This window comes from Dendrobium catenatum, unplaced genomic scaffold (genome assembly GCF_001605985.2).
Source record: "Dendrobium catenatum unplaced genomic scaffold, ASM160598v2 fragScaff_scaffold_261, whole genome shotgun sequence".
Taxonomy (NCBI): domain Eukaryota; kingdom Viridiplantae; phylum Streptophyta; class Magnoliopsida; order Asparagales; family Orchidaceae; genus Dendrobium; species Dendrobium catenatum.
The window spans coordinates 1,347,538-1,364,650 of NW_021318723.1; the positions used below are offsets into that span (position 1 = coordinate 1,347,538).

Genomic DNA, 17,113 nt, shown 5'->3' on the forward strand with positions numbered 1-17,113 from the left:
GCTCTCATGTATTAGCAGCTTTGCGCCGCTCACTGCTTCTTCTCAGTTTTGCTCCCTGTACAGGTTATAAAACCTGATTTTATATGCTCAAGGAAGTAATGAGAAAACTATGCTAAGGTTCCGATAAGCTTGCCATTCCTCTGTTCTTGTTTTCTTCTTATGCAGGTGATGAAGCCGATGCTTTCATGGTATCAGAGCTTCAGGTAATATCATTCTAATGGCATCGGAAGGATCTTCTGCTTCTGCTTCGGCTCCGCCGACATCGTCTTCTCTGTCAGTCGCAATGACAGAGTTTACCATTCCCTCTTCTCTCAAGTTTCTCATGAGCAACTTGAAGCACATTGTTTCTACGTCACTTACAAATGACAACTACCCCATTTGGCGGCTTCAAGTTTTCAAGCTTTTTTCTGCAAATGGATTTGAAGGTTTTTTGACTGGAAGTGTCACGCCTCCAGCTTCTTCTTCTTCGGACGCAAATACCGCTGATTTAAAACTCTGGAAACAGATTGATCAAAATCTGGTTTCAGCCCTATTATCTACTATTTCGGCCTCAGTTCTACCGTATATCCTTTCTTTGTCCACTGCACATGAGATATGGGTGACATTAGAGAAACGACTTCAACCTACAAATCGTTCTCGTGTGATTCAACTTAAAAATGAATTACATCTTATTCAGATGAAAGATCTCACTATGACACAATATTTGGCTCAAGTTAAAGCTCTTGTAGACAATATCTCATCCTCCGGAGGTCATATAGACGTCGAAGACGTCATACTTCACGCATTAAATGGATTGCCATCCATTTATAACCCTTTTAAGTCGGGTATACGGATAATCTAGCAGACGGTTACCTTAGATGCCTTGTATTCACTCTTGTGTAGTAAAGAAATTAACCTACAAAATGAGCATCAAAAGGAAGCTCCACCTTCTTCGGATCACACAGCATTGTGGACTTCTCGTTCAAATACATCTCGTGGACGTTTTTCTTCAAGAGGCCGTGGCCGCGGAGCTCCCTTCAGAACAAGTCCGTCTGAATCAAATGTGCAGATTTCTTCGAACTACAACCCTACAGGACGGTCCCCTGCTTCAGCTCCAAATCGTCCAACATGCCAAATTTGTGGAAAACTTGGTCATGTTGCCTTAAATTGTTGGAACCGTTGCAATATGCAATACGCTCCAACCACTTCCACTCCAAACCCGCGTGCATTTCTTACCGGTTCAAGCAGCAATTCGAACTCTCCAGTCACGGAATGGGTGTTAGATTCAGGTGCTTCCTCACATTTAACTCCTGATGCTACTCAACTACAACAATCTGCGCCGTATTTTGGATCCGATACAGTTTCTGTTGCTAGCGGGAATCCTCTTCCCATTCACAATACCGGGCAAGGCATACTACCTCTTCCTGATCCGAACCGTAAGCTTCGTCTTAAAAATCTTTTACACGTTCCCCATCTCTCTCACAATCTCCTTTCTATTCATAAATTAACTTCTGATAACAATTGTTCAATTTTGTTTGATGCTAATGGTTTCCTTATTAAGGATCTCTCGGACAATAGCACTCTTCTCTGTGGTCGATCCCGAGACGGTCTTTATCCAGTTCCTACCGTGTCCACTGGTATCTCTCAAGCCTTGCACTCTTCGGTCAGCAAATAGAAGCCGTGGCATACTCGCCTTGGCCATCCAAGTCTCAGCACTTTACAATGTCTTTCTCGTCTTGTTCCCTCTATATGTATTTCCTCTTCTTCATTTCTATGTACGTCTTGTAATGTGGCCAAGAGTCACAAGTTACTATTTACTTCATCTACTAGTCATGTACTCCAACCCTTTCAATTAATACATTCAGATGTTTGGGGTCCAGCTCCTGTCTCCTCTTTCAATGGTTTCCGTTACTATATCTTGTTTATTGATGATTCGACTCGATACACTTGGATTTATCTTATGCGTTCTAAAGATGAATCCTTCATTAAATTTCAGCATTTTTATCAACTCATTAAAACTTCTTTTAATAAATCAATTCAAACTTTACGGACAGATGGTGGTGGAGAGTACACTAGTAATAAATTTCGCACTTATTTAAGTACTCTTGGTATCTCTCATCAACACAGCTGCCCTTATACCCCTGAGCAGAATGGTCTTGCAGAACGCAAGCATCGTCATCTATTAGTAACAACTCGAGCTCTACTTCACACCGCTCATCTTCCTTATATTTTTTGGGCTGAAGCTCTTCTTACTTCTAATTACCTTATTAATATCTTACCCACGAAATCCTGTCATCTTCAAATTCCCTATAAACTCTTACATAACAAACTTCCCTCATAGATCATCTGCGGACGTTTGGTTGTTTGTGTTTTCCTTGGCTTCAGCCCCTCTCCGAAAATAAACTCTCCCCTCGATCTCAAGAATGCATTTTCTTGGGATATTCATCCTCTCACAAAGGATATCGTTGTTTCAATTCTCAAACCAATAGTATCTATGTCTCTCGGCATGTTGTCTTTTATGAACATGTCTTTCCATTTACTCCCACTACCACACAGTCTTCTGATTCTTTACCCAACATACCGTCCAATCCCTTTCTCTTGACCCCTACTTCTCTTCCATCTACAGCATCCACAACTCCTATAAATTCTTCTTCGACAATCGAACCTGTGTTACCTGTTACTCATCATGACATTCCTAATTCTTCTGTACTGTCTTCACCGAGTTCACAATCTACTTCCACCTCTTCCACACCACACAATAATCCGTTATCTTCTCCACCAAAACCTGCTCCTTCTATTCATCCTATGCAGACTCGCTTACAGACTGGCCATCAAAAGCCCAAGATTATTTTTGACTTGCTTACGGTTCCACAGCCAACTCCCGTTCCTACTACTTATACCCAGGCTCTTCAACATCCATCTTGGCGTTCCGCTATGTCTGCGGAATTCATGGCGCTTCAGCAGCAAGGTACATGGAGTTTAATACCACCTCCCCCGAATAAGATCATACTTGGATGCAAATGGGTTTTCAAATTGAAAACAACGTCTGATGGTCAAATTGATCGCTATAAGGCTCGGTTAGTTGCACAAGGCTTTAATCAAGAGCATGGGATTAATTTTACAGAGACTTTTAGTCCGGTGGCCAAATTACCCACAATTCGGGTATTACTTTTACTAGCTCTTCATCGCAAATGGACTACTCTACAGTTTGATATTTCAAATGCATTTCTTCATGGTGATCTTCATGATGAGGTTTATATGAAACAACCTCCCGGTTTTCTTGATTCTCAACACCCTCATTATGTTTGCAAATTGCATAAGGCTATCTATGGTCTTCGTCAAGCTCCCCGGCAATGGTTTAATAAGCTTACTCAGTCCTTGCTTAATTTTGGTTTTCTTTTCAGTAAAGCGGATCCCTCCGACAGCTCCGCAGCGACGACCCCGCCCCCGCTGCGACCGCTCCGCTCGACCAAGCCTGCCCCGCGCGACCACTCAACCCAGTTTCCCGGGTCGTGTCGGGTCAACCCGGCAACCCGCCGGGTCGGGTCCGGGTTGGCATTTCCGACCCGTTTACCTAACCGGGTCGGGTTAGGGTCGACCCGTTTGAACCCGGATCAGTTTCAGGTTCGACCCGAACACGACCCGTGAGCCGAAATTGACACCCCTAATTAGATCCTTTGCTCTGATGTTTCAAACCAGCGTAATATATTCATTTTTTACTATAATTTTTTGAATAATTTAATTGATTGACTGATTCATCATTTCTGTCTTTCCTACATAATATTCACTGTTTACTTTTTCTACTGAGCAAAGGAAACCTTGTGCCCACTCCTCCCCCATTGCCTTGTGATTGATTAATTGCTATCGATCCAAGAAAAGAGAGTAGTGGTCAGAGTACTCAATGGAGGATCAAGGTGGACCTTCTTAATATTCTTCTTCTATTAGGACTTCTATTGATTCTACATGATCTTTCGACTTTGCAGAGATCTTTAATTTTTGTTTAAACTATAGCGCTTTGGCGCTGTTCTTGGTAGCACTGTAGTGCTAAGATTAAGAGCAAAGAAATGCCAGAAACTACCGCCGCCGCGACATTGGAGTATTTGTTTTATAGTAATTTTGAATTAAACATAGGGCACTACGGTGTTGGATCGGAGCGTTGCTGCATTAGGCTACTAACATTGTTTTTATATAATATTTTATTTTAAATGCTAAGCACTAAAGCAATCCCCCAACGCCTCTGCCACCAAAATTTTGGTGGCTTTCCAGGGAAGAAGTGAGGGAAAGGGAGGGAGGGAAGAGAGAGAAAGTGAGTTTTGGTGATTTTCATATGTGGGTTTTGGTGATTTTCGTCTGTCACTTCTGCTATAAAAAATCTTCTGATTATTATAACCTGAATCTCACTTTGATTTTCAATAATTTTGAGTTTGATGAATTTAATAAATCCTAAATCGATAAAAATATATTCTCCTTATTTTTGCACTTTTATAATATAACTTTTCGTATATAATGAATATGAATTTCATGTATATTTTGATTGTAATATTATAAATTTCACCTAGTAAAGTGGAAGCTATAATTTTTTGAAGTAAATGCATGGTATATAAATTTGATAGATTTTTCTTGTAATTTATAAATTAATGCATTTCAGACATGATTATTACTTATATTACATAGAAAAATATAACATTTAAATGTAAGCAAAGAAGCCTGACTATTGACACTATAATTAATATGATTTGACTCTTAACATATAATATCATATGTAGAAGGGTGGGCTCATGGATTTTTTTTTTTTAAATAACATGTTTGGTGGTTTAATTATAGTTGTAGCCTGTAATCGATTAACCAAATTACTCTGATGGGTAGACGACTCTTAAATGATTGTTGAAAGCCACCTATGAATTGACTTAAAATAATAAAAAATAATGATAATTGGGCTTAAATTAAGACGGATTCCCAATTGGATGATAATTTTGGTGAAAGAATGAAACATCGCATTAAAATTGGATGTTCTGCCTTACTCTTTATAATTATATTTATGATTGTATTTATAGGATAGTGCATAGAACTAATTGATAGATAGTTTGATAGTATGCTAATAGGCAGTTATACTTGACATGATGATTGATAGAAGCATATAATTAAACTATCAGCATGAATATAATTAATAAATAATTGATGTTTGTTTCATTGCAACACCATTTTATAGGCTTTTTATTGATTTTCTTATAGATTAATATATGCCATTCTCTTAGTGGGATACTCTTGTTTTAGTAATCATATTGATTTATACTGATTAGTGTGGCGGGCTAGAATATATGCGGTGATAGAGTTAAAATACTGCATCTTAGTGTTGTACGAATATCCAGCTCACATATAGAGAACACAAGATATTTTTATGTGGAAACCCTTAGAAAGGGGAAAAACCACGGGGCCTGGCCTAGTCTAAAATGATTCCACTAGTGTTGGGTAGATTAATATGGGCTGACTCCTCCCTAATGGCGATCAGATTACAAATGCAAACCGTTTGGTTGAAATCTAGTGACAAACATGGATCAATTAAAGTACAACATCGCTTGGTGGAATGGCAAAAGTCCAATGCTACTTATAAATTATGGTGTTAGTTTGTAACATGGCATTTGTTTGGCATAACTTCAGCATCGGGCGGTGGTTCGGTGGAAGTTCGGCATCAGATGGTGGTTTGGCAAAACTCCGAGCGTCAAGTGATGGTTTGAAAAAATTCTATGCCTCAAGTTGTGGTCTGGTAGAACTCTGGGCGTTAGGTGGTGGTCTGACGAAACTCTGGGCCTGAAGTGGTGGGGTCTATTTATAGATTTCCTAGAGTGGCATGGCCTATAAATAGGAGGAATATAGAGGGTAAATGGGGAGTGATTTGGATGAACATCCGATTTTGAATCTCTTGATCATGGACCGTTCGCCAAACATTTCAAGGTCTTAATGATGTCAGAATTCCATGATCTTAGACTCGTTGTATTCGTCTCGTCGATTCGCTTGATTCGATTATAAGCATGTCATGTTTGGTAACCGTTTGGTAATTTAAAGTGTGGTTTGAACTCTCCAACATTGCTTCAGGCCCTCGATTCAGATCCATTTGGGCTCGGATTGAGTCAAATTTGGTGTCGTTGTGTTTGTATTTTTGAGACATTTAGTTCGACTGTAAGTTTGCTATAAGCAGAGTTTGGATGGCCCCAATTTTAGTTTCGGAAGTGTCCCACTTGATTTTTCCTTGAGATTCGTGCCTGATTAAGATAAATTTTTGAGGATGTATCAATTAGCATTAGAGTATATATATTGATTATTTTGCCTTGCTTTAAAGGCAAATGGTGAGTTTTAGATACTTGTTAGGTTTTGTAAACTTATTATGCGATTTTTACATGATTTTAGGTAAATGTAAGGAGCCTGCAAATTGAGGCTTAACGGTAATAATGTTTCGATTTTATTTTATGTATATTTTTTTTGCAGCTATGAATTTTGTGATGACTATCCTACATATTATTTTAGATTATAACTGTAGAATAAAAATATTGATTATAACAATATAATTATGTTTTCTTGATGTTTACTTATTTTTTGATACAATTAATAAGATATGGATGTCATATTGATCTAGTTGTAAATGAATGATTATTGGTTGTTAACTGAAAGAAAATGAATATAATAAGTTGAAAAGATAATAAAGAAAAAAAAAATTCCACTTTAGATCTTAGGGCATGACACTGTGAGTCTATGACCCCCTCTTTGAGGAGGCACTCATTCTCTCAATATTACTAGGCAATTTAGTTGTTAGAGAAAGTTGTCCTGCATCCCTAAGAATTCTCTATCTATCAATATGTGTCGATTTCAAGTACATGTACCATCTTCTTGAAAGTTGTCTGAACTTTTCCTAGGAGTATGACTGAGTTATTTCAGTGCCATAACACCTAGTACTCGGACATTGGTCATTTCCTCTACTCCTTACCCTGAAAAGCAAGGTCACTTTGTGTTCTTGAGGCACCGAAGAAGGGCAAGGGCTATTCAATTATCATCGAGAAGAAGACTTGCACCTCATTCATAATAGCCACTGCCTTACTTCCTTGCTTGGAAAGACAACAAGAACAAGGCTAATATTCATCAAAGTCATTGGGTATCAATCTGTCATGATCAAATTATTATAAATTTGACTAAAGTGCCAAATAAGGGGAGTATTATTATGAATTTTGATATTGATATGTCAATTTAAAGAATAAAATAAGAGGATGATAATCTTATAAATAATTAAAATTTAAATATTTCATATAATTGCCCCATATTTTAAAGAGGAGCAGGCGATCTCCCAAGTTTATCATCCACAGGGAAACAGAAGGGCTGAAAATGAAACACGCGCATGCTTACTGAGAGAGGACTGAATAAGAGATCAGCGAGGACCAGAGAAGAGAAAGAAGAAGCTCAGAATTTAACATGTCTTCTCCTTGTCATGTCTTCAAGACTGGCAAGCACACAGTGAAGCTCATCAGCGTCCAACAGGAAGACAGCCAGGGCTCTGCATCTTCACCTCCACCGAAGCCCTTGCTGGTTTCAGCGCCTTGCGAGGAAGGGGAGTTTCCTGTTTTGGTTTTCCTTCATGGATTCCTTCTCTATAATTCCTTCTACACTCAGCTTCTTCAACACATCTCCTCTCATGGCTTTATTGTGGTCGCCCCTCAGGTTCTTTTTAGTTATCCCTTGCAAGATTTTTATTTTTTATTTTCGACTCTGAAACTTCATATCTTGCATGTTCGGAGTTCCAATTTTATGTGTGTATTGACATTTAGAAAATAATTTCTTATTTAATTGCTTACTTTTCGGTTAATTCTCAGGTTTTCCATAACTTACAAAATCTTAAAAAAAATAATTAGGTGAATGAAGACTACTTTATTTTAGTGTCAGACATCTCTAAAAGCAAGAGTGGTAGAGTACTGAAGCCTTGGAATGAGAATATTAGTGGTGAATTATATCTAAACCTTAATTTCAGGTAAAACAAAGAAGGGAACAAAGAAGTAATGGGGAAAGAGGGATTTTACAGTTTGAGAATTTTTTATTCTTTTTTGGGACCAGAGTATCCACCCGCTGCCACTCTGAAAGGGCATTTGGCGGCGTGACTAATCGTCGGCTGACCTAGAAGAGGCATCTATCCCAAGCGCCCTTTCGGGTGAGCAGGTGGATATCCGTTCCAAAAAAAAAAGAGAGAAAAATCAGGAGGAGAGAGATAGAGATGGAGAGAGTGGGAGCAGGGTATGAGGAATTGGAGGATCAATTAATGGGTCGGTTCTAGTTCAATCTAAAAACAAACAACCTGAATAAAGTTAATTTGAATCAATCCATTTATAGAACATGTTGAAATCCTGATTTGAACCTGACTTGACTAAATTAGAGCTTGACATAATCCAATAGATAAGCATTTGAGTCATATGGTGTTAATGTACACAATGACTTAGTTTGTAAATGCCAACTCAAAAATTAACAAAAAAAGTACTGCTATTAATGTCCTTTTAGTGGAGAAAAATACTAAAATGGAAGAGCCCACTCATCAAATGGGTTATGTTGATGCTGAATTCAAATTAGTTTGTGAATTATATCTAAACCTTAATTTCAGATAAAACAAAGAAGTAACGGGGAAAGAGGGATTTTAGAGTTATAAGCCTTGAGATGTCATTAAATGAGCTTAAGTATAGAAAATTATTTGTCCTGAGATCTTTGGATTGAAGCTCGAGTAATATACGATTGGTTCCATGTAAGACTACATAAATAAGAAAGATTACAATAATTGTATTGTCTATTCTATATATGATTGTCCAGTATTTCCAAAGATCCACCTGCACTTCTTGGCAAGATGTGTTGTTTTGAGATTTCAATCATTACATATATTGTATGGGTACCTTTTGCATCTTTTGAGATGGAATTACATAATATGCAAAATTATCAAAAGTAAAAGATGTTCGATGTTGTTGAGAAGAACGACAACCAGATACATTAAAAGTTCTGCTCATTCACCAATACTTTTAGTAGACTGTGCAAGTTTTTTAATGTAAACTACTTCCTCCTTAACAGCTAATATCACCTTGACAATGTGCTAAAGTCCTTATACCATGAGGTTCAACCCCTAAGCAGAACATCCTATTGTTATTCTCAAGATTTCTCTTTAAAAATTTGGCTTTACCATTTTTCACTTTAGCATTGTCTAGCATGATAATGAGAACTTTTCTATGAACATCCCGTAAGACAATTGATGTAGAACATCCTAGCTAATAGTTTTCTTTAGGACTAACTTATCGTAGTTTGTTACAAGTTTGTTACTACTAGCTTCTAGAATGTTCTTATTAGCCTTTAAATATGCAAGTATTGTAGTAGAAAGATATTGATTGATGATTCCAACGATCCAACAATTATCTCCTCACATCAACAATAGTTTCATTCACGGTATCAACAACAACACTTGCGCTTAGGGATGGATCAAAGTCAATCTATTTTTTAGTCTCCATCAGTATCAATATAAGATCTTGTGATGCAACTTTATCAAAACCTTTCAATGCCTTCTTCTTCTTCTCTCTCTCTCTCTCTCTCTTCATCCTTATTTTATTGTTCTGCTGCAACAGTATCACCAACAATCGTGTTAGATGAGTCATTACTTGATTTACTAGTTTGATTTGGGACATTATCATCATCATAAGGGAGATCTGAAGCTGGCAAAAGACATCATTAATGTTAGTGATACAGGAGAGGTGGGGGAATTGCATGAGAGGAGTATTATTGATGGAATGATAAGTTGAAATAAGAAGGTTTATGTGCAGTAAACCACAAGAAAACATATGCTTTCCTAAAAATTATAGACTTACAGTTTTGATTGAAAAAATTCTACAAACCTAAATATTCTCATATATTAATGTATGTTGCCATAATACAAAACTATCTTCAGAAATCAGGATTCAAGCTAACTTAGATAATCAGCTTATGACCAAAGAAGCTATTAAGAAAATCATCATGAAAAAAAGTAGAATATCAATGTAGAATCAAAGAAGACCAACTCTCATTGATTCAGTTTCATTTCGTTCAAGGATATATCATAGTTCAACTAACCGCCAAGAATTTTCTTAAGCAGCACCCACGAATTAATTTCTTACTAAGTAGAAGTAGGATTTTTTAAATCTTCTTTTATCTCAGTCATAGTATTCATTTCTTGAAAAGAAAATCGTTGTTTCTTCTACCCTCTGAATCTTAACAATTATGATGCAAATAGAGCCTAATATATTCTGAATGACAGCTCTGATAGGAAATACTTGAGTTCGCAAGTAACCCTAAGGGTAATAGTTGAGTTTACAAGCAAACCTATCACCAATTGGTGGAAAACAGCGGGAATAATGCAAAATATGGGTGAAATCAGCCCCAAAAAGATAGATTGCAGTAAGAAAATCAAAGTCAAACAATCACGAAAACAAGATACAAGAGATCCTCAATTCGAGAGGAGGATCGTCTCTCCCAAATCTCTAGACAAGATAATCTAGAGCCCAAGTCGCCAAAGAACCCTAATATAACACAAATCAAGCATACCTAACCCTAAACATCTCATGCTACTTATTACATAAATTTTCCTAATCAAATTCCCCCCCCAAGCTCTAGCCGTCCCCTCTTCAAATTTGAACTTAATTGAAGTAATGGGACAAGTGGGCGGCATCATTAGGGGAGGCGGGACTAGCCTGCCTCCTGTATACTTGAACCGGTTCCTCCGGTGCCGGCCTATCAAGCTCTTCATCTAAATAAGTATAAGTTAATACGTTAATGTCATTGCTAATATATTAAGAGCTTAATTTTTATTTTATTTTTTATGTAAGATTATTTTGCACTATTATATACATCTAATTTTTTTTTTTTATAATTGCAAAAGAGCCTCTTGTTTAATGTACTGTCAAGTTAGTTGTTCTGGTTGGCAAGATACAAATGCTACAGAGAATAAAACTTTCAATTTCATTGACAGCATATTCTTCTTTCCGGTATAAGCAGATATGATTTGTGTTCTATTTTTTTCTGCTTAATTTTCTGGAAACTTATACTTAGATCCTGTAAGGAGCTTATGGCAATAAGTGTTTGGCATCATGTTAGCGACCACAATTATTTTGCTTCAAATCAAACATTTACGTCCACTCGTTGGTCGAGTTAGAAGTGATTTTCATCTCCCTAAGATTGGATAGAATTTTTTAAACTGTATATAATATGAAAGTTTGGACCATAATGTATCTTATAATTATGTAAAATATTAAGACTTCACTAACCATATACTTGCTTCCATCCTTCACGGCAGCTGTACACCATTGCAGGACCTGATTCCTCTGAAGAGATTTCTGATGCAGCAAAAACAACAGATTGGCTAATCAATGGCCTGGTTCACATCCTCCCTAATCAAGTTCAGCCAAATCTCAACAAACTAGCCATTGCCGGTCACAGTCGTGGCGGAAAAGTTGCATTTGCTCTAGCTCTAGGCTATGCCAAGACCTCACTCACCTTTTCGGCTCTAATGGCATTCGACCCGGTCGACGGGATGGACAAAGGAAAGCAGACCAATCCACCCATCCTCACCTACATTCCTCACTCATTTGAGCTAAAAATGGCTGCTTTGGTGATCGGTTCGGGCCTCGGCGGGCTTAAGAAGAATCTTTTCTTTCCTCCTTGTTCTCCCCAGGGAGTGAGCCACCAGGATTTCTTTGATGAATGCAAATCTCCTGCTTGCCACCTTGTGGCCAAGGATTATGGACACTTGGACATATTGGATGATGAGACCAAGGGGATTAGAGGAAAAGCTACTTATTGCTTGTGTGCGCATGGCAAGGCAAGGGAGCCTATGAGGAGTTTTGTGGGTGGAGCCTTGGTGGCATTTATGAGAGCTTATTTGGAGGGTGATATGGATGATTTGTGGAGCCTATGGGACAATCCAGAGCTGGCAATACCTGTTGCGGTATCAATAGCTTGTTTTCAGGACTGAAGATTTGTGAGAGCTGCATGTATATATATAAATAAAAATATGTTGGATGATTTGATGCTTGTTATAAATATTTGAGGTTTAGGGTTCTAAGTTCCACTTGTAGTTCTTAATTATATAAATAAACATATAAGGATGCATGGCTTTGATTATTATGAAATTAATAGGATATTACAAGTTCACAGATTTGTCACTGCTGCTGCATTTGATCTTATGCTGTAGCTTTTGGTATTTTTTTTTCATGCGTTAGACTTGAAGTTGCTATACCTTAACTGAGTTGTTATACATGATATATATACATATAGAGCTGTCAAAATTGGGTCACGGGTCAGGTTCGAGTCCAACCCGAAAATGACCCGGCAATATTCGACCTGACCTGTTTTTGCAAACGGGTCGGTTTTTTGGACTCGAACCTGACCCGTTTTTGCAAACATATCAGTTTTAAACTAGAACCCGACTTGCTTCAGGTCCGGCTCAACCTGAACCCAACCCGCTTCGGGTATAGTTTACTATTTTTTTATTTAATTCAATTTATTTAAATCTAAGTTGAATTAAGGTAAGATTTACTTCAATCAATTTAAAATAAACCAAGCTTTATTCATGTTGGGCAATATGGTCTATTATTTTTTGGAAATCACATTTGCTTATTTCGTAACAATCTTTTAAAATCCTCTTAAATCAATTAAAAATAGGTCAAATCAGATTGATTTTGGATTTTTGGGTGAACACGAACCCGATCCAGTTTTACAAACAAGTCGAAATCTCTAACCCGAACCCGACCCGACATTTTTTGGTCGGGTTTTCAGGTCGCGTCAAATATTGATGTATTTCAAAGCCTTTGAATTTTTGTTGAGATTAATGATATATATAATATTTTGAATTTTACTAATCTCTATGCAAATGCAAGATTTTTTAAATCTATTCTAATACAAAAAGCATTAGAATATCCTGATATAATTATTTTCTTCTCGCTACTCTAATCGATATTTTCTCTTTCAAAGTGCATATATAGAAGAAGATAATTTTGGGGAAGAATAGTTTAGCTTGGTTAGTCATTTTGTGTAATATTTATAGACATTGAATAATGTAAGAAATGAAGGTGTATTAACACCAATAATAATAAATAAATTAATATGGAGACTAAAATTAAGAAAATACAAAAGATAAATTGTTTATGTATTCCTCAAGTATGCTCCTTCAAGTTGGAGTCCCTTCACAGGACACTAATCTTGACATGAAGTCAATCAAGGAGCCAGTGAGAGATAGGCTTGGTGATTGTGTCAATAAGTTAGTCATTAGAGGAAAGATGAGAGACATGAATATAAATTTTGAACCTTTTCTTATACAAAATGAAAGTCAATAACAATTTGCTTCATTCATGAGAGAAATATCGGATCGACATAAAAGTAGGTAGCCCTATCATATCACAGTAAACTTTGGTTGCTAGTGACAAAGGAATTTTGAGCTCATGAAGTAGAGATTATAACCAAGTAAGTTTAGCTGTGATAGAGGCAATGTCACGGTATTCAACTTCTGTGGACGAACAAGCAATAATGTATTTTTTCGTAGAGATCTAAGAGATATGATTTTGAAAAAAAAAAAAACTAGTGAAGGTTCGATCATCAACATTGTATGCCTAGCCAGCATTAGAGAGGCTATCTAATGACAATTGGGAAAGTTTGTTGACAGAAAATGCAATATATTGATTTGTTAGAGAAAGGTACTAGAGGCTACCAACTATGGAGCGATATTCAATGGAGTCAGTGATGGTGATTCCATCAAGAGTAGTGGGTACATGATTTGGAGATATACAGGTGGTGACCATATTAGTTTATTCTAAGGTACCATCTATGTATTATTGTTAAGGTAGAAAGAGGTATTGAGTGGAGTTGATAACCTTAACACCAACAAAATATGAGAAGTCTCTAGTATCTTATAAAGAATTTTGTAGTGCCTAATTGATGACTTAATTTGAAGCACTCATTTGTAGACAATAAGATTCAAAACATGCTAAGAAGGACAAGGGTAAAGGTTTTGTTTCAGATGAGTGCATTGTATTTTTTGGACATAACAAAACTCTGTTCATGATTCTTGATAACGAGGAGATAGTGGTTGGTTTAGTGACAGGAGATGATGGGAAACAAACAATGAGGATAAGCTTATTGAGAGGTTTGTGTTTGCTATTTCTTTTGGTCTAATTTGCATTTGGTGGTTATTCCTTAAGAGAGAATGATGCTGTTGAGAAGATGGAGTGTTATTCATGGATATAATCTCTTGAAGGTGACTAGAGATGGTAGAGGCATGAATACCGTCATGACTAGCAGTATGAGGTATATTGGTTATAGGTGATATATGAGATTAAAGAGGGATATTTTTATTCAAACTTGAAAGGAGTGAAATATCATAAATAGTGGGATCCGCATTTAGCATAACTAGATGAGGACAAAATTTAATTATTCGGACGAATTATTGGTATGACAACTAGCAGTATTTGAGGAGGTGGCATTATTGTGAGGAGTATTTGGTGGTGAAGACCAATTCCTTAAAGAAGAGGGAGACGTTTTATTGACCAAATGGGTTGGGTTGGTTATGTGAAGTAGGTCTCACCCACTTAAAGTAGGAGATTGAGTGTGAGTGAGGGTAGCTAGATATGGAGAGGATTAAAGTTGGCATTTATAGTGTGGTCCACAACTAGCTAAAAAATGGTAGGCAAGATTTAGGGTTTATAAATGATAGAAATTGATTTTTTTTCATTTAGTGGAGAAGTTAATGAGTAGGGCTTGACTATTTGAATTAGAGAAGGATAAATTATCAACTTTTTATGGCATGCCAAATTTGGAGAGTGGAGAAAGTAGCAATTTAGCTTTTATCTTATGGAGGAGATAATCCACATGTGGCCATACTAAAGATATATATTAATTTTTTTAAACAAAATAAACTTTTAATACTTATGTATACCATTTAAGCTCAATATATACACGATTGTCATATAAAGTAGATCTAGGAGACGTCCTTACTTTATCATTTAATTTGTGGTTTATATCTAAGTGCTACATAGTGTCTACATTCATATTCATCCATATCATCTTCGTAATAAAACATATAATCATTATTTTAATAATTTATTTTTTATGCATTTAATTCTAATTTGGATGCCATTTTTTTTCTTGTAAAAATCAATATGCACTAAACTATCCATTAAATTAGTCTCTTTTAGTTATCTAATAAATTGATTGAAATTTAATTTTGATACTCAGCATCCTCATTGCAACTAATAATTCAGAATGATTAATGTGATTATACTATATTGGTTACTAAGACAAATTTAGCTAAAATAATCATGCATTGCAATTATTAAACAACCATGGTAATCTTCATTTGTGCATCAATAATCATTGATTATTTTTTATATGAGCATATATATACATTCACATCAATAACTAAAATAAATGCATACTTTCATCTGCACATACATTCATTAAAATGCACACACACATACATACATAAATTTAAAAGCTCACTTATATACAAACATACAGACATAATAACAAATTTAATCATTTGGGTATTATTATATAAACTATTTTAATTTGAAATATTTATTTGGTTTACGTGCATGTATATGATAAATTAATGTGTTTTATTCTTTATAATTGATTATAATAAGTCACAAAAAATCAATTTCATTGGACATGAATCTCGATACAATTTGAAATATGAAGCTTTTAAAATTCAACTCCAAACTATCCGAACTCCGATATCAGCAAGCCTATATCCAGACTAATTGGCATGAGATGAACCTAACAACATTCAAAGTGATATGATTTGAGTTCAAGCACATAAAGGCTAAAGCATAGTTGAAATCTTTGTGATATTAATTGAAGAATAAAATGATATCTAAAATTTTCATGTTTATAGTTGAATTGAGCACCTTGATGAGACAAATCCAATAAGCTTAAGATTGCTTAATTTTGATATTATTAAGGCATGTAAATGCTAAAAGAAATATCTATAATTAAGTCAATCAATATGAGTCATCAAATAGGGTGTTTCGAATTTTGGCAATATTTATAGGACATGACTCTCTCAAAATCTACAAATAGCCCCTCTCACTCTACATAAAATGGATCATTGGCTTTGGATTTAAGAGATCTTAGAAATTTAAAGAATCTCAGAGCTCCATCGTCATATCACTGCCATCAAACCATCACTTGATAGTTGTAGTTAGACTATTATCATTGGATCACTACCACTAGACTACCACCTTACAGTTGTCGCTAAACTAGGGGGCCGAAAAATGGCTCAACTAGAAAAATTCTGGTTCGGGTTCCCGTTTAATAAACAGTTTAGGTTTAGGTTGCGCATTTGACCCATTTATTAAATATGTCGAGTTCGGGTTGACCTGCCAACCCGAGTTCGACATGAAATTAACTTATTTAATTTTTTTATTATTTCTTTTATCTTTTAATTTACATAACCAGAATTATCTAATTTCTTTTATCAATCTAAATAACATCATAAATAAAACTATCGATCAAAACATCAATATATACACATGTAATCATTTCTCAAAAGTTATATATAATATTTAGAATCTATACAATCATACCATAAATACTTTGTCCTGATTTTAAAAAATAGATAAAAAAAAAAACTGAGGAATCCTTATCACACACATAATCATTTGTCCTATCCTAAAAATATTTAATAACATATTATGAGCTAAAAAGCCCAGTAGGTCACTAAAATTCTACAACTGAATTCAAAGCATGGTAAATGAGTAATATGCTTGTAAGGGATCAAATCATAACAATAGTATTCATATGATTATTGAATCAATACAAAAATAGTAAAACTCACATGTAGTAGCATTAAAATTTATAAATAGTAAAATAGTATAATACTATAAAATAATCGTCATATCAATATTATTAATCAGTAGAAAAATCGTATACAAAGATAAAATCAAATCATTGATAAAGACCAAAAAATTAAATCCATATAATAAAATTATATAGGAGTGTACACATGCTATCAAATTATTTTATATCAATATTAAATCAGTTTCTTAATTGCATGATCAATATATTAAGTATATCACATGCTCAATATATATATATATATATA

The 17,113-nt window shown here is 35.5% G+C and overlaps 1 protein-coding gene across 1 annotated transcript; it reads left to right on the top strand.

Moving 5' to 3' along the window:
- Positions 1-7,355: 7,355 nt before the first annotated feature.
- On the top strand, positions 7,356-12,015 carry LOC110115287 (chlorophyllase-2, chloroplastic-like). Its single transcript, XM_020848478.2, has 2 exons — positions 7,356-7,683; positions 11,312-12,015. Exons 1-2 carry the CDS (start codon positions 7,438-7,440, stop codon positions 11,987-11,989), a joined length of 924 nt encoding a protein of 307 aa, XP_020704137.1. The 5' UTR covers positions 7,356-7,437; the 3' UTR covers positions 11,990-12,015.
- Positions 12,016-17,113: the final 5,098 nt, after the last annotated feature.

Coding starts and splice junctions, on each gene's coding strand:
- LOC110115287 (XM_020848478.2), top strand. CDS start 7,438: ATGTCTTCTCCTTGTCATGTCTTCAAGACTGGCAAGCACACAGTGAAG. Junction 7,684..11,311: donor TTATTGTGGTCGCCCCTCAG/GTTCTTTTTAGT, acceptor CCTTCACGGCAG/CTGTACACCATTGCAGGACC.